The sequence below is a fragment of the Trypanosoma rangeli genome (assembly GCF_003719475.1).
Source record: "Trypanosoma rangeli strain AM80 chromosome Unknown Tra_15.4_contig_00010, whole genome shotgun sequence".
In the NCBI taxonomy this organism is placed as follows: Eukaryota; Euglenozoa; class Kinetoplastea; order Trypanosomatida; family Trypanosomatidae; genus Trypanosoma; species Trypanosoma rangeli.
Window position 1 is genome coordinate 2,837 of NW_021705754.1, and position 15,128 is coordinate 17,964.

Here is a 15,128-nt window from a genome sequence, read left to right on the forward strand (position 1 = left end):
GGTGAAACGTGCGGCTGTTGTCAGCAACCCAAAGGTAGAGAGCGGTGGCTCGCGTCTTCTCCCCAGGGGGGAGTCCTTTCTGAGTGTACAGCATGACCTTCTTTCCAGCAATGGTCGCAGTGGTGATGGACTCCACTCTCTCAGCTATTCGCCAGGAGCGCGGAAAAAACATGGACTGCACGCGTGTGAGTGTCCCGACAGCCTCCGTCCACGTTGCCCCCATGTCCCTCGACTCGTACACCCTGCGGCCAAACATAAAATCAGCAATCATGAGAAGCTGCCCCTTTTCCCACTCAACGATGAGGGGGTCTGTGCACTCTGCAGGGAGCATCCCAAGTGGAAGCAACCAATTTTTGCCGTCGTCCTTCGAATAAATGATCATGACAAAGTGGTTTCTTTCCCTTCTTGCCACCATAGGAAACACAAGCGTGCCATCCTCCATCACAACGCCTGAGCCACCAGCACTAACAAACTGGTCCAGGCCACCTTGTTTAGCAGATGGTTCGATCTTTGGCAAAAGCGAGGTGGGTTCACTCCATTGGATGACTTTATCTTGCGTGGCCTCACCCACAAGCAAATCAAAACCCCGTGAGACTTCAATCCGCTGCTTCGATGAAGGATCACTTTTCAGATAATAGCCTCCCGCAAGTAGAAAGACCTTGTTGCCCTTTGCAATTACTGTGGGGTAAATCGCGCGGCTTGCATGACCCACTTGGATGACTCGGTTGAAGACACTATGCACCTTCCATTTGTTTGCACTTACCTCATCGACAAAAGACGACCAGCTCTTCGCAGAGTCAACGTACCCCGCTACAACATCAGCATAAGCGACCGAAGCATGCTCCTCATGAAGGTTTGTGTCGTTGATGTGACTCTCGGCAAAAAAAACCAAGACCCCACCAGCACTGACGAGGGAAGGTGAGAAAAAATAATCCCTCGTTTGACTTTGACCTTGTGTTTCCACAATCGTTTGACGCGGCACCAAAAAAGGGACACCCTGTGGCGACTTGACTTCCTTTGCCTTATTCCCCTCGGCGTGCACAGCTGTACTGCTGCCACAGCACATCAACAAACCGAGAAGGAGCAGCAGCGGCGCAGGAAAAAAAAACAGGTGTCGGAGCATATTGGGCCACTGCTTATTCACTCTCACTCTTTCTTTCCTCACTCCTTGTGGTGGATCTGCTCAGGTAGCGACGGTTGTGCGTGTGTGTGTATGTTGCTGGTGGTGACCGCAGAGCCCTCAAAAAGCGCACAGCAGCGAGTAGCGCTTAATCTTTTCCTTTCCGCGTATGGGTGAAAAGGAGAAAAGTGAAGTTAAACAACAGCGCCAATGAACAAGACACGTCATCGGGGAGCAGAACACACCACTCTTGTGCACAGCGGGTCAAAAGACAGTTCAGTGGAAATGATGTGCAAAACCGCCATAAGCAAAGAAGTAAAAAAAAAAAAAAAAAAACGTACGAGCCACGGTGGACCTCAGCACACAATTAGAGTAGCTGGCGTGATAGTCCCAACCCGCTTGCAGCCCCCCCATTCGCCTCACAAGGCTCCATTGCCATGCAGACATTTCACATCGACCACCATGCCGTGTTGTGTGTGTGCTATCCAGTCGACCGGCGTCGCAAGAAGCATCACAGTCTACATCTAAAGAAAAAGATGGATGCCGCCTGCAGAGACTCATGCTCCACATGGCCCCTTCCTGCCCTTTCCTCACCCCGCCCTGCAAAAACAACCGATTGCCTGGGCCCCACCGTGCAACACGTTTACCGTCCACTACGGCGAGCGTGCCAGCTGCGTGATCGCTTTGGTGCACCCCAGTCTGTTGGCAAACATCAAGTGAATACGCCATCGGACCGGTTCTGCCGCACAGCCGCTTTAAAGATCTTTCACCGGCGGCTGTCCGTTACACCCAGGAAAGTGTAGAGAGTGCTATGGGCAGCGTGCGATGCATGCGCCCGCACATCAGCAGACTTGCTCTTTCAAAACACACATGTTTGGAGGAAGAGAGCGTAGTAAGACATCTCAGAATAATTAATTAAAAAAAACTTTCTGGTTTTGTTCTTAACCAAAGACACACTTGTCACGTCGGACCGTTATTTTATTGCACGCTCTCACGGCACAAAAAAAAACATTGGAAACAAAAATATTTCTTGAGCAAACACGGGGTGTTTCCCCAATGACAAAGGCGCACACATAACTCTTTACCCCCTTCCTTATTTTCGCACTCTACTGTGCACCTTTAAGCTTCAAAGCAACAATCGGAGAGGACTGTGCGCGCCAAAAAGGGAGCGGAAGTCCTCGTCAGAGAAACGAAACGCCACGACGCCCAATACACAGACACAGACACAGGCACACACACACACACACACACGAAGGAATTGCACAACAATGGCGGTGGGAAAAGCAAAAAAAAAAAACGCTCTAACTCCCTCGTTTTCTGCCCCTTTCAAAGGCGTTTCTTCCCACGCATTCGGCGATTGTTTTGCACCTCCTTTTCTTCACCACTACTCTGGGACGCAGTAGTGCTGCGAGTGACGCATTTCCGCGGCGATAATGAGGAAGGAGCTCCACGTTTGCGTCGCTTTCCCAGATAATAGGTCGGAATACTTTGCCCATCCGACCCTAAAACCTCCTGTTGGGTCAGTAATGGACATTTGGCAAGAAATGTGGGGACTGTTTCACCACTTTCAGCCAACGCCAGCAGCACCTCCTGAAGCAAGAGAAGGGTGCGATCCGTGAATTGACGCTTCTGCTTCGCTGGCGACAAGGATGGTGTGTGTGGGCTTGACGGAGACCGATGCGGTGAATGAAGGGGCGGTGATGCAAGAGGAGGTGAAGGGGGAGGTGCTGTGCTCGCCCCTTGCGTGGTCGCTTCTCTCTCCTGGGATTCCAGTGGTGGTGTGCACGGCACCTCAAAATCCTCTACAATAATGCCGTTTTGCGGATTCGCCCGGACGCAGTCTGGGGTATTCTCAACGATAATTACGTAGTCAATGTTGCGCCCCAGCTTTTTTAGGTCTTTGGTGTAGTCCTCGCTGCGAAACCACGCCCCGTGACGATATATCAAGTGCTGAATAATGTGTTCCTGGTTGATTTCCTCCAGTATATTTTTAGCGTACTCCCGCTCCCCCGCCGTCCAAACAATGACCTCAAAGACGTCCTTTATGGAGCGAAGCAACTCCCTTAGATACGCTCGAGCATACAAAGGACCCTCGCGCGCATACACCACGGTTTCATCCAGATCCAAAACCACGGTATACTTTTTATTCGTCCCAGCCGGCGGGTCTACAAGGCGCTCCTTGTGACCTGCCATCGTGGGCCTCCGTCGCTTGCGAACCTCGTCAACGTCATGACGGCGTCCTGCCTCGTAAACGTTTTCCCTCAACAACTCACACCCCTTGGGGGGAGGAGAGGGAGGAGGGGATAGTGGAAGTGGCGAACTAATTGTAGCAGGGGTCCTGGACATTATCCTCTCACCTCAACATCTAATAACGCACGTCAGTGACGGTGATGAAGTAGTGGAGCCAACATGACAAATTGTTGGTGTGCAAATCATGCACACGCGCAGAGACAGAAAGAAGAAGAAGAAAAGGATACAGGAAAGATGCCTCCCGCACCACACGGATAGGCCACCGGCAAACACAACCAGCCAGCAGTTCAGTCACATTTACCTTGCTCGTCCGTGTGACTCCAACCTCCAACCCCACCTGCGGCGAATGGGCGGAAAGGGCGTACAAGAGCTTCTTTCTTACACACAACAATAATAGAGCAGTTAGGGCACATCGTCATGAACCCAATCATGTTTACGCGCAATATCTATGCCCCTTCATTCTCATCCGGGTCACGCAAGTCCGTATCCTCCACCACACGTGAGTCAAACACCACCTTATCTTCTTCCCACCAGCAAGAGGTGCTTCTCCCATTCAGCAACGGCGCCTTGCCGGATGTCGTCACGATGACTTGTGTGTGTCTTGGACAGGCCGGGCACGGGAGATATGGATCCTTCTTTCCAAAATTAACGTAACCTCCTGAAAACAAGGCACACACAGTATGATACTTCTCGTGACAATCCGGGTGATAACAAGCCACACTCGCCCCGGGCATCCCACACAACTCACATGTCTGCATAGGTAACTCACAAAAGACAACGTCTTCAAGCTCTGCACCTCGCTGGTAACTCGCGCAAAGGTGGGCGCAGCGACAGTGCACAACGTGTACACTATGTGTGCGGAGATCCACAAAGTGTTGGGCACAGGTGAGGCGCCGTTGCGATTTCCCATCCCGTGTTCGTCGAAGATCACCTAACGCGTGACGCAGTTCCGCCATCGTTGGAATATGCCGTCCCATGTTTCGAGTACTGTTTTTTAATAAATCCTCCACCACCCGAAGTGTGCCTTCATCTTCACAGTTAACACCACAAATAATACACGTCTGGCTGACTTCCTTCCTCCGCCGGATACGATCTTTTTTGTTCTCTTCTTGAAAGGCCTCATGCTCCATAATAGAATCTCGCATGCGCACATCTTTGGCGGTTACGCAAATGGTATCAGGTTCCCACTGCATTGGATCTTCGCGTCCTCGCTTGGCAAGAAACTGCGCCTGCTGTAGCTCAATCTGTCTGCCCAGTTGTGAAGGCACCACGCCAGACACCGGCATTGCACTGGAAGAAGCACCGCTGGACAACGAAAGCATCGTACGTCTGGCTCCGCTGAGCATAGAGGAAGAGGATGACGACGAAGATCCCAAAGAAGAGTGCACCTTGGGAGCGTTGGGGCTATACTGCACGTTGTAAGGCTCACGAGCAACTGCAAGATCACTGAGATTGACAAGTCCGGTACGTTGCAGGTTCTCCCGCACCGTCACCACTTGCTCGGAACGCAGAGCTACAGGGAGTGGAAGCACCTGCACTACCTCCACTCTCGATCCTCGATCCATACGAATTAGAAGCGGATGCGTGTTTGTCTGAAATCGTCTATCTACCTCATTCTTTACTCGAACATACACGTTTCGTAGCTCTACCACCTGCTTGCGATCGCCTCGCAAATTATCTCGAACAGCCTTTTGAACAGCGACGTCAAACGTCACTAAGCTGATTTGCTGCTGTGGATCCGCTGCGTCGCAAAGGTCTATCTCACACACCAACACATTCGGCTTTGGGGTCTTGAAACGTATCGCAATGACCACACCCCGAATGAAAAAACCTGGGATACTTGGGTGGACACGTCAGGGCGGCAATGGGAAGGCACACACCATCTGTGGTATGGGCCTGAAGAGCCTCAGAGGTGAGAGGCATCACCGTCCCTGCTGGGCCACCGCTTGAAGGAGGCTCTAAGGGTCGTTCACGGTGTACCTCCACGTCGAATGAGACGGCCTTCTCTACGATAGGCTCATCCCCTCCCTCCTCCTCCTCCTCGCCTCGGCCATCAACTCTGTCACCGGTCAAAGTCTCTCTATTTGTCCCTGTGGCTGTTACAGCCGCCTCATCCACCAATGCCGTCAAAAGTTCGCCCCAATAGGGATCGTCCACCACGATCGTGTCGCCCGTCTTACTGTCCCTGTGGAAGACAGTAAAGTCGCACGGTGGAACGTCCATAAAGCGAAGCTTTTTCTCTACAACGTCTTTAATGCCCTGGTAGCCATAATCGTGTGGATCTGTCACGGTCATGGTGTCGCGGAACACCCGTTCCCCTTGTACACCAGGCACCTTCGTAAACCGAAGGCGAATGCCGAGTCGCACCACCACCATGGAAGGGTGGCTTCAGAAAATAAAGTAAGAAAAAACAAACAACAACAACAACAATAATAAAAAAAGAGCAACACGAAGTTCCAACCACACGCAGGTGGAGAAGTCAAATGGAAACAACAATCGTATTAAAAGAAGGCAAGACACACAAAAAAAAAGCAACAACAGAAGAAACATCTCCTCAAACCCCAACACGACACACACACACACACACATGTATCATGTAGGCATTAACGTAGTATTTTATGTAAAGAGGATTCCATTCATCGAAGGAGACGAAAGATGGCCCCCGGATCAAGTGTGGCGAACTGAAACGCCTCTCGCAGCGCAGAGGTTACTGCAGAGCCCCGTGGCAACGTCATACGCAACACGCATGTCATACCACTACGTCTGGCAGCCTTTAAAAAATAACTTCGCTGCTCCGCACCACGAATACCAGCTCGTGCAATCATGTTTTTACCCGTTTCCATAAAAAGGGGCGAAGGCTGTCGTATAATGCCTTCCTGATCCCCATACAGCAGCGGGCGAATGGGTGCATCATTGTTGCTCTCCCAACACCAACCTCTCTCGTCGTCAAACACACAATATGCAAAATCCTTTGGACGCACAATGAGGCGACGGTAAGTGGCCGGTGGAGCGGCCTTCATTTTTGTCAACCCCTCAATTTGCAGTTCCTGCACCAATCGCTCAGAGGCCTCCTTCAGTCTCCCACTTGGGAGGACTAACTGCTCGACGCCGCTGCCCATAACGGGAAGCACCACCTGCCCCAAGCTAAACCGTCGCCCCTCTTCAGGGCTTTGCACGAGGCGAACCCTCTCACGCATCCGATTCATGTGGTTTTCTCCTGCGATAGAAAGCCATTCAGGATGACGCCCGTGTATCATTTCACCATTCATGTGATCGGCTGGGGCTTCAAAAATATCTAATGGACCCCCCTCTGCGTCGGAAATCACAAGATCTCCCACATCTACTTGAGTTCCTTGCATATTCCAACGAAGGGATGCCAACGCGTTAAAATGTACATCCGCCACACTTCTCAATTTTTCCTGAAGCAGCAAACGAGGAATACTCTCTCGAATTAGTTGGGCGGAGTCGTGATGTGTGGGCACGATATCTGACGCCCGCTCAAGGAAATCATACAACAGAGTGTGATGAGGATAATACAATCCTGTTTGCGGTCGGTGGACCATGATGTCATCTTGTTTCAAAGCGTACTCCAGGCCCTGCTTGAGACGCGCCCAATCCCTACGCGTGGACTTTGGATTAGCAAGCATCTCTAACAGTGATGGAGTCTCCTTGCAAAGCAGCGGGGAACGCTCTGTCAGGCCAAGCACATGTCCTCGGAGAAACTCCACGTAATCGCGATGAAGAAGATGCCGTCCGCTTTCAAAGGCACGAAAAAGCCCAACGCCGTGCCGTGCCAAATGTGAATAGTTTAGAAAACCATGTTTTGCTAAACCCTCGAGACGGGGAAGGACATCCGCCAGGGACCCACGCATGCATCTCAACACAATCGAGTACCGTATGTCTGGCAACAAATGAATGGGCAAAGATGGCACTGCCTTCGCATCAAAAGGAGTGCGCATGGCTTTCCCAAGGCATACGATTCCCTCGGCAAGATGGACCTTCTGCTCACTTTGAAAGGAACGGCCGGCGTCACACGAAGAGGAGTGCACCAAAACAAAGCGCTCTTGACAAGAAACAAAGTCCATTGGTGTGAGAAACCAAATTGACGTCTTATGGGGACATTTTCCCTCAATAAGAGTGGCAATTGCACTGTCTGGAACCCCTTCAGATATCACACGCACAAGAAAGGCAGTGGTTGTATGCGTTCCCATGGCTCCCTCCTCTTGAAGCTGGTGAAGGACACCATCGGGCCATACTTCCTGAACAATAAAATCATCAAAGGACCATTTCATTAACCCTGTTACTCGCAAGCCACGTTCTTCCTCTGCTCTGGTACCGCCACTGTGTGTGGTGCGCAGCTCAGTGATCCCAACGGCATCCTCCACTGCAGCAGCGCTGTGGGCATGCTTCATGGACCTCCGGAAGTTAATTCTATCCTTCGTCATGATCGGTGGGATCCAGTCTCTTCACATATGATGCCCGGTGTGTTCCACCCTCAATGAGAATGTGTTCAAGAGAAGAAATGTCAAAAGCACAAGAGCGTGAAGGGAACTAACGTGGAACTACGGAAGGAAGGTGGGTGGACCACGGCAGACTTGTCTTTTCTCACCCGCCCACGCCCAACCGCATGACAGCAATCAAACACCAAACACAAATTCCAAGCTTTTTTTTTCTTATATTTTGATTTTCAAAACTGGCGCATCCACAGCCGGCGTTTTAAATTCCTCTTCCCCCCGCCCCAATCCACAGCTTTTCTATTTTTATCCCCCCCTTTTTTTTGTTCTTCATGTTCACCTCTCCGAGAGCTTGGCATTCGCCTACTTTGCAAGGGCCTCTCCGCGCCAACAGGGCAAGCAGCGCGCCGCGTAGCCACCATGAGGATTCATCATAAAGTAGAGACGGCCATTCCAAACACAAAATCCCACACAACTTAAATATCCAACTTGACTACTCACTACGCCGCTTAACCAGTACGACCACCCTATTCCTGTGAAAAACTCCGCCTCGCTGCGGAGGACACGGGAGTCCAACGGCACTGTGGCGATGGGATAACGATAATACAGTCTCCGTCCGGCGGAGGACATAAGGAGGCCTTTGCGCCAAAGCAGGCTTCCTAGACCGCTACCGGCACACCATGAGAGGCTGTTAAACCCAATGGCTTTCATCCATGCCTGCCCCCATGTGTTACGTTTGCCGCTCCAAATCCCCTCCGAGAGAAAGTAGTGCAACGTCGTTCCAGAAAGTACCCCTGATATGGCGATCCAACCCACTTGTCGCATAGGACCATTCAACGAGTAGTTTATTTTCTTTTCTGTATAGATGGATGTGGCGGTCCCAATGCATGACACCATCAGTGCCATTATGGAGGAGAGAATAAAACCGTAATAAATGCCGCACAGGTTACATCGCTTCTCCTGGGCATGCTTTGCCTTGACAGTTGCTGGGACTTCGCCCGAGCTGACCCCAACTTATACGAGGAACTTAGGGTTCACCTTTTTGCCTATAATGATCGATAATTTTGTAGTATCCAACTTCGCTATTTCTATCCGTGACAGTTCAAGAAGAAGAAGAAGAAAAAAAACAAGCAACCAAATGAACATACATCCACCCACATACATACACTCGTGGCGTATCAGAGATTCATACTGAAGACGCAGAGTACACACAAAAGTTCCTCTCCCCCCTCTCCCTCTTAGACACATACATGCATACAAATAAACACAAAAAAAACACACATATACACACCAAATTTTTCCTGCTCCTTCCTCCTCTGCAATATCTTATCTATCTATGAAAAAACTCTCCGACGGGCGTGAAACAAACTCTCACACCCTCTCAGCCAGAGACCAACGGACGCGGGTAGTAGTGCCCAGTTTATTTTCTTTTTTTCTTTTTTAGTCTTAAACATTAAATTTCTACCAAACGTCTTTATAAAGTTTCTATGATATCCACTTCTGTGCACTAATGACAACAAGAAGTATGTGGTGAATCTCCTTTCCATCTCCCTTTATGTACACCCCTCCCTCCTCCCTCCTCCCTCCCTCCTCCCTCCTCTCAAACTCAAAAAGAAAAACACACCAAGTTGTGAGAGGGGAGGTATAAAGGTTACGTAAATAACAACAAACTCAAAAACAAAAAAACATGTATTCATTTGTAACGCAGGAAAAGGAAGCAATGAGGTCCCCAACTTGGAATTCTGTGGGAGATTGCCGTTACCCCATGCAAGTTTGCCTTCAGCCTTCAATGCCCTGTTCCTGTCATTTGCATGAGATGACTTCTCTTGGAAGTGGAAAAATATATCTACTTTTTGCTGTTCTTCGTCTTAAAAACGACAACACGCTGGCTTGAAGTATTACCAAAATGATTTGCACGGCGGATCATGTCAATATGATCGGCGGAGAGTCCAGATGCAAGGCTTTGTGAGCGTTGAATAATGCTGCACTGCGCCAGCATGAGGGGTTCCGTGGATCCATCCACATCTGCTGCGGTGACGCGTGTCGCAGAAAGCGAGTAAGTCGAATTGGTGGTGACGTTCATCGTCGACTGTGTCGATGAGGTTTGCCCATTTAATGTTGTCTGATGATCTCCCCGCTTTAGTTGCAGGACAGTTTCCTCCTCACGAAGCTGCTCCCGCAAGTGTTTCTGTCTTAAACGCCACAGCTCATGCTTGCGCAGTAGCGCCTCCGATTGCGCCTGCTCCGCCTCCTCGTCTAGTTCCACAAACCCTCGAGAGGTGGTGTTACCCAACAGAAGCGTATCCGTCTGGGATGAAGTTGCACCAGTATCTATGAGGAGAGCATCGTTCTCCATCGATGGTGGCTCCATAACGGCTGTTTCGTCCCCAATGACAAGTTCTGGCATGCCATTGTCGGATTCCCCGTCGTCGGTGGTTAGTCGGGAGATGGAAAGCTGAGAGTTCGCAATCTCCTTCTGCAACAGTCGCTCAAAGTTCTGTTTTTTCTGCTGCTGCACATTGGAGAGGAATCGACTGGTGATGTCACTGGCAACTAAGGGGGACCAAGCAGAAGACAACTGTGACCCGGCCGTTGGCGAAAAGGGATTGCTCCCCTCACTCGACCCGTCGAGTATTCCCGAAAGGGAGCGCGAAAGGACCTCCTTCATATTGACGTGGCGTGCCTCATTTCGTAGGGCCTTCTGTGAACGGCGGAAGAGAAGCAGGGGGTCATCCGCGTCGCACCCCGCACACTTACCTTGACGTTTTCTCTTGCGAGACGCTGGCGGCTGCTTCCTCCCATTTCGCCGGCTGGAGGCTGCCTCTTTGGCGTCCGACAACGCCTCGTCCATGAGGGGGACAGCGTTACTCGTGTCGTCGTTTTCCTCGTGAAAACCCAAAAAAACGGCGTCGTGCACGCACTCCAGGAGTGCCGCGTCTGCCGCTGCGTTAGCGGGGGGCAGATGCAGAGACTCCTGTTCCTCCACGAACTGCCGAACCTTGTCCTGCGGCGACAGAGTCTTCCCCGCGAGGACGGCCTCCGCCGAGCCACAGAGCAGTGGCGTCAGACTCGTCACGCAGATGGCGTCTTGCACAACGCTCATTTTATCCGTTCCCCGTCAAGGTCCAGCGTGGATGCGGCGTAGGCTCCACCACAGTGCAGCTATAGAAACAGGATTAAATCACAACAGAACAGCAACTTCTGTAGCACGTACACACCCACACATACACAGATATTATACGCATAGCAGAAGAAGGAAGAAAAACAAAAAGAATAACTATTCATTGCGGAAATATAAAAAACAGCCACAACAACAAGCATTCAGAACCAAAAAACAAACGCCCACCACCAAGCCCACTGCACGGAGAAATAATAATAATAATAAATAAATCCCTTGTTGTTTGTATTTATTCTTCACTGCAGTTCAAGGACACCTACAGCTTCCAACTGACAGCTAGCCTCTGCACACGCCAGTGCTGTTAATCCTGCTATATTTTTTGCGCTGCGTATGGCACCATGTTTAAGAAGAAGTCGCAGCACAGCAACCTGACCGGCACCAGCTGCGAGGTGGAGTGGTGTGCGCCGCATTTCATCCTTTGCGTTCGGATTGGCGCCCTCGTCCAGCAGACGCTCCACTATGGCAGTGAATCCGCGCTCCGCCGCGTAGTGCAGCGGGGTCCATCCGCCAGTGTCTGCTGCATCCAAGTCCACCATTTGCATTGGCTGCACCGAGAGAATGACCTCAACAACGCGAACGTTTCCAGAAAAGGCAGCATGATGCAGAAGCGTCATCTTGTTGCCATCGCGCTCTGTGACGCAACCCCCATGCCGCACATACTCCTCCACGCGTGCCTCGTTTCCCAGGTGGCAGGCATCATAGATGGTTTCCTTCCGTTGGCAGTCAGTCGCCATGGGTGCGTGGCGTACCGTGCCTCGACACACCCCACTCACCGTCAGCAAGCAGACAAAGGGAAAGAATAGAAGAAAGATGGGAATCAATAAATAAATGTGAATGTGCCAGTCTGTTATTTCCCGGTAAATCCGCCTCATATGGCATCGCTCCTCTTCAGCAGCTCCCTTAATATATATATATATATATATATATAAAGCAAAAGCAAAAGCGTTCGCCTCCTTTTTCGCCTCCACCATCCCCAATTCTTGCGTTTCTTTTCACTTCGCCGCCATATCCTTTCGGTTTTGGGGAGGCTTTCATTCTACCTTTATCCTCTTCATTCAGAGGTTTCACACGCCTCCCAGCACTTTCTTTTGTTTCTGTTTCTTTTTCTGTTGCCCCATTCGATGGTTTTCTCTTCTCGCCTCATTTTACCCTCGCGGTGCGTCCCGGTGTGCGGAGGTGCAGAGATGCCCGTGGGCTCTAATCGCCCACGTTGAAGGAAAAAGCACGATCGTGTGTTCACACACACCACACGTTCCCCCCACCCGGAACATATTTATGACTTATTTCGTGAGGCTACGCTGGCTTTGGTTGCCTGCGTGTCTCCTTCCTCCAAACCCGCCTGGTGCATCAGCTCTGAGATGGAATTTTCAAGGTCGTCAATGCGTGTTCCCATCTCATCAATGCGAGTAATGATGGAGTCAGACATCTCCTGAAAACGTTCTTGCATATTTTGAAGCAAATTTTGCACGAAACCCGTTAGTTCCTGTGTGTTGTGCTCACGACATGCACCTGCCGCAGCCCCGTCTGAGGTTCTTTCTGCACCAGCAACAGAAGCAGAAGCGCTTTTGGACATGGCTGTTCTTTTCTGGACCACCGCTGTGCCTCTACAAACGCGCTACGAAACCCACAACACAACTGGAAACTTCCTGCGGCAAACCCACAAAGACACGGATGGACCCAGGATAAAACAAGGAGGCAACGAAGACAGCGTTCCCCAAGCAGACACAGAAAAATGTGAAAAAATATGGCAAAAATAATAATAGTACGGCACCGGCAAAGTCCTACACCTTCATCACCAACGTCGTTTTTTTTTTTTTCCCTCTCTCACCATCATCAGAAGCGGAGGCCATGCAGCGGAGTTGAACACACGTGAGAGATATAAAATATATATATGATAAAAGCGGGCTCATCTGGATCCCACAACGTGGGATCCAGTGAGAATTGCATACGCAGTAAAAGGGGAATAAACACCTGTCCAAGCGGAATCACAGCAAGGGAGAGAGAACGACGACAAGAAAAAAAGATGCATCCTCACGCGGTTCATGGTCAAGTAGGCGCACAGAAAAAAAAAGGCAACATACATACACAACAGCACACTTCGCTCCTCCTTCCATCATACCGTATATAATACATACATATGCATATAATGTTGCCATCGGTTACGCGTCTTCACGCGGATCTCTATTCCCAGGGATGAAGAGAAGCGGATCTATTTCATTGATATCGTTAGGCAAAGAACCACTGGTGAAGGAGCTGAGAACAATAGCCCGTGCCGTTCTTCCAAGCCCATCAGTGAAGCTGGAACGCCCATTCCCATCCAAACTACGTGAAAGGAACAAGGGTGTTGCACCCTGTGCCCGTCGCAACAAGATCGGCTCCTGCATTCCACCCGGGACCAGCGAGCCAGCGCCGTTTGGCTGCGAGACCTGCGTCAGCGTCTCACGGTCGTCGCCCATGGTCGTCGGTGTACGGTTCCCAAGCAGGACAGCATCTGTCTGTGTCTTCCGCTGAAGGAGGGGAAGCTGTTGTGCCTCCTCCTCCGGGACAATCCGCACACTCGAACTCAACTTCATAGCCACAGCAAATCGAAGTTTCCGGGCGTTGCCGAGCGATATCATCTTCGTTGAATTCTTTAAGGTGTACTCCGCCACACGTTTGTTCATGTCCACCATGAGTGACACGTAGTCATCCTTTTCCAACGCCTCGAGTCCATCTTCCTTTCGATGATGCGGAAAGTTTGAATAAAAGACACCGGTCATATAGTACACGCAACAGTGCGAAGTCCTGTGAAATTCCTGGTCGGTGCTAACGCAGGAGTCTGAGACCAACCCAATACCGACATAATCGCTGTTAAGAATCTGAAACGTGATGCGGTGACGTCCCGTAATGAGAAAGCGTTGGCCAACTATGGCGACACCGTAGATGACGCGAAATCGATTTCGCTCGGGGTTCACGCCTGGACCAGGCCGAAACTTAACGATGCTCTCCGTGGTTTGAGCGCCCAGATCATCCATTAAGCTACTAATCTGAAAGTACCGTGCGTCCGTCTTCAGCATCGACAGTTGGTCGTCGTTGAGCAGGGTTAGCATGCGGTAACCGCGAAGGTAATTAAGAATGAGACGAAACGTGGCAGGGTCTCTGTCGATGAAAAGTGCCCCCGTCTCATCTAACAACGGGGCCTGCATGAGATTGCTGTAGGAATTGCTATCACCATCATCCTGCTCCTGGATCTCCTCATTTTCACCCAATGCGCTGCCTTTGCAGAACCCAAAAAGGACATCAAAGTAGTTTGGTTTCCCATCTTTACTTAATAGAAGCTGAAGAGGCACAGTAAAAGTCTCATCCCCAACATTAAGACGTATTATATCATAGGGTGAAATGTTTCTTAGTGAGAGAATGTTGCCCATCACTGCCGTGGACTGTTCTCGTCGCTTCAGCAGTGAGGCCACATCCCGTTCAATTAACTGACAGGCGTCAAACTGTCCCTTCAACTCATTCTGTATGTCTGCTGCCGCCGCTGCCGAGGCTGCTGAGGGAAGACGGTCGGACTCCTGCGACGCCTCCGTGTCCTCGTGGCGGCAAATGTTTTCATGTGTGATCATGCCGCTGCGTTGTGACGTGACCTTCACCCTCCGTGTCTCCACGCCACTCTGACGCGGACGTTTATGCCGTTCCCGCGGGACAACGCTTCTCTGCGGCATCTCCAGCTCTCCTACGTCACGTTCCTTTAGACGCGCTAATCAACAACAAAAGTCAAGACTACAACGGTCCAAACAAATAACAAACAACAAAAAGAAAAACAAAAGGCTTAGCTCCCTTCTCTAGTCCTTTCCTCACTGCCCTCCCTCTCCCCTTGTGTTCCCCACGTTCTACGTTTGATGCGTACTTCCTGCGGACGGAGGCAGACGGGGAGGAGCGGGTAACGCACGCGCAGACACCGTCATCGCATGTACGGTAGAAGGCGCGCGAGCAGCCAAATGCAAAAAAAAAAAAGTGGAAATACATGTAGATGTGTTGAACGGGTCGCACCCCACAAAAAAGGGATGTATGGAGAAGAAAAGAACAAAGCAAAAAAAAGAAAATAGTTACACCCACTTACACACGCACTGAAACATCAATACCCCCC

General features: G+C 50.6%; 11 protein-coding genes across 11 annotated transcripts, besides 10 other annotated features; all 11 read right to left on the reverse strand.

Moving 5' to 3' along the window:
* Window position 1: 1 nt before the first annotated feature.
* TraAM80_00549 (trans-sialidase) lies at window positions 2-1,066 on the reverse strand (the record flags this gene model as incomplete). The annotated part of the gene is made up of 1 exon (XM_029377622.1): window positions 2-1,066. A coding segment is annotated over one exon (1,065 nt), but the record flags the coding sequence as incomplete, so codon positions are not given.
* Window positions 1,067-1,396: 330 nt separating this feature from the next.
* TraAM80_00550 (uncharacterized protein) lies at window positions 1,397-1,849 on the reverse strand (the record flags this gene model as incomplete). The annotated part of the gene is made up of 1 exon (XM_029377623.1): window positions 1,397-1,849. The coding sequence occupies one exon, from the start codon at window positions 1,847-1,849 to the stop codon at window positions 1,397-1,399; it is 453 nt and encodes a 150-aa protein (XP_029242490.1).
* Window positions 1,850-2,331: 482 nt separating this feature from the next.
* Window positions 2,332-2,371: a microsatellite.
* A 75-nt stretch (window positions 2,372-2,446) lies between these two features.
* On the reverse strand, window positions 2,447-3,466 carry TraAM80_00551 (nuclear lim interactor-interacting factor; the record flags this gene model as incomplete). The annotated part of the gene is made up of 1 exon (XM_029377624.1): window positions 2,447-3,466. The coding sequence occupies one exon, from the start codon at window positions 3,464-3,466 to the stop codon at window positions 2,447-2,449; it is 1,020 nt and encodes a 339-aa protein (XP_029242491.1).
* A 350-nt stretch (window positions 3,467-3,816) lies between these two features.
* TraAM80_00552 (uncharacterized protein) lies at window positions 3,817-4,935 on the reverse strand (the record flags this gene model as incomplete). Its single annotated transcript, XM_029377625.1, has 1 exon — window positions 3,817-4,935. The coding sequence occupies one exon, from the start codon at window positions 4,933-4,935 to the stop codon at window positions 3,817-3,819; it is 1,119 nt and encodes a 372-aa protein (XP_029242492.1).
* A 196-nt stretch (window positions 4,936-5,131) lies between these two features.
* On the reverse strand, window positions 5,132-5,746 carry TraAM80_00553 (uncharacterized protein; the record flags this gene model as incomplete). The annotated part of the gene is made up of 1 exon (XM_029377626.1): window positions 5,132-5,746. One exon carries the CDS (start codon window positions 5,744-5,746, stop codon window positions 5,132-5,134), a length of 615 nt encoding a protein of 204 aa, XP_029242493.1.
* A 30-nt stretch (window positions 5,747-5,776) lies between these two features.
* Window positions 5,777-5,819: a microsatellite.
* Window positions 5,820-5,934: 115 nt separating this feature from the next.
* Window positions 5,935-5,958: a microsatellite.
* A 48-nt stretch (window positions 5,959-6,006) lies between these two features.
* Window positions 6,007-7,815, reverse strand: TraAM80_00554 (uncharacterized protein; the record flags this gene model as incomplete). The annotated part of the gene is made up of 1 exon (XM_029377627.1): window positions 6,007-7,815. The coding sequence occupies one exon, from the start codon at window positions 7,813-7,815 to the stop codon at window positions 6,007-6,009; it is 1,809 nt and encodes a 602-aa protein (XP_029242494.1).
* A 372-nt stretch (window positions 7,816-8,187) lies between these two features.
* TraAM80_00555 (uncharacterized protein) lies at window positions 8,188-8,730 on the reverse strand (the record flags this gene model as incomplete). Its single annotated transcript, XM_029377628.1, has 1 exon — window positions 8,188-8,730. One exon carries the CDS (start codon window positions 8,728-8,730, stop codon window positions 8,188-8,190), a length of 543 nt encoding a protein of 180 aa, XP_029242495.1.
* A 198-nt stretch (window positions 8,731-8,928) lies between these two features.
* Window positions 8,929-8,955: a microsatellite.
* Window positions 8,956-9,066: 111 nt separating this feature from the next.
* Window positions 9,067-9,115: a microsatellite.
* A 273-nt stretch (window positions 9,116-9,388) lies between these two features.
* Window positions 9,389-9,424: a microsatellite.
* Window positions 9,425-9,670: 246 nt separating this feature from the next.
* TraAM80_00556 (uncharacterized protein) lies at window positions 9,671-10,927 on the reverse strand (the record flags this gene model as incomplete). Its single annotated transcript, XM_029377629.1, has 1 exon — window positions 9,671-10,927. The coding sequence occupies one exon, from the start codon at window positions 10,925-10,927 to the stop codon at window positions 9,671-9,673; it is 1,257 nt and encodes a 418-aa protein (XP_029242496.1).
* Window positions 10,928-11,192: 265 nt separating this feature from the next.
* Window positions 11,193-11,213: a microsatellite.
* Window positions 11,214-11,238: 25 nt separating this feature from the next.
* TraAM80_00557 (ankyrin repeat protein) lies at window positions 11,239-11,874 on the reverse strand (the record flags this gene model as incomplete). The annotated part of the gene is made up of 1 exon (XM_029377630.1): window positions 11,239-11,874. One exon carries the CDS (start codon window positions 11,872-11,874, stop codon window positions 11,239-11,241), a length of 636 nt encoding a protein of 211 aa, XP_029242497.1.
* A 31-nt stretch (window positions 11,875-11,905) lies between these two features.
* Window positions 11,906-11,930: a microsatellite.
* Window positions 11,931-12,275: 345 nt separating this feature from the next.
* Window positions 12,276-12,575, reverse strand: TraAM80_00558 (heat shock factor binding protein 1; the record flags this gene model as incomplete). Its single annotated transcript, XM_029377631.1, has 1 exon — window positions 12,276-12,575. One exon carries the CDS (start codon window positions 12,573-12,575, stop codon window positions 12,276-12,278), a length of 300 nt encoding a protein of 99 aa, XP_029242498.1.
* A 586-nt stretch (window positions 12,576-13,161) lies between these two features.
* Window positions 13,162-14,703, reverse strand: TraAM80_00559 (uncharacterized protein; the record flags this gene model as incomplete). The annotated part of the gene is made up of 1 exon (XM_029377632.1): window positions 13,162-14,703. One exon carries the CDS (start codon window positions 14,701-14,703, stop codon window positions 13,162-13,164), a length of 1,542 nt encoding a protein of 513 aa, XP_029242499.1.
* Window positions 14,704-14,772: 69 nt separating this feature from the next.
* Window positions 14,773-14,807: a microsatellite.
* A 245-nt stretch (window positions 14,808-15,052) lies between these two features.
* Window positions 15,053-15,084: a sequence feature (A-rich).
* Window positions 15,085-15,128: the final 44 nt, after the last annotated feature.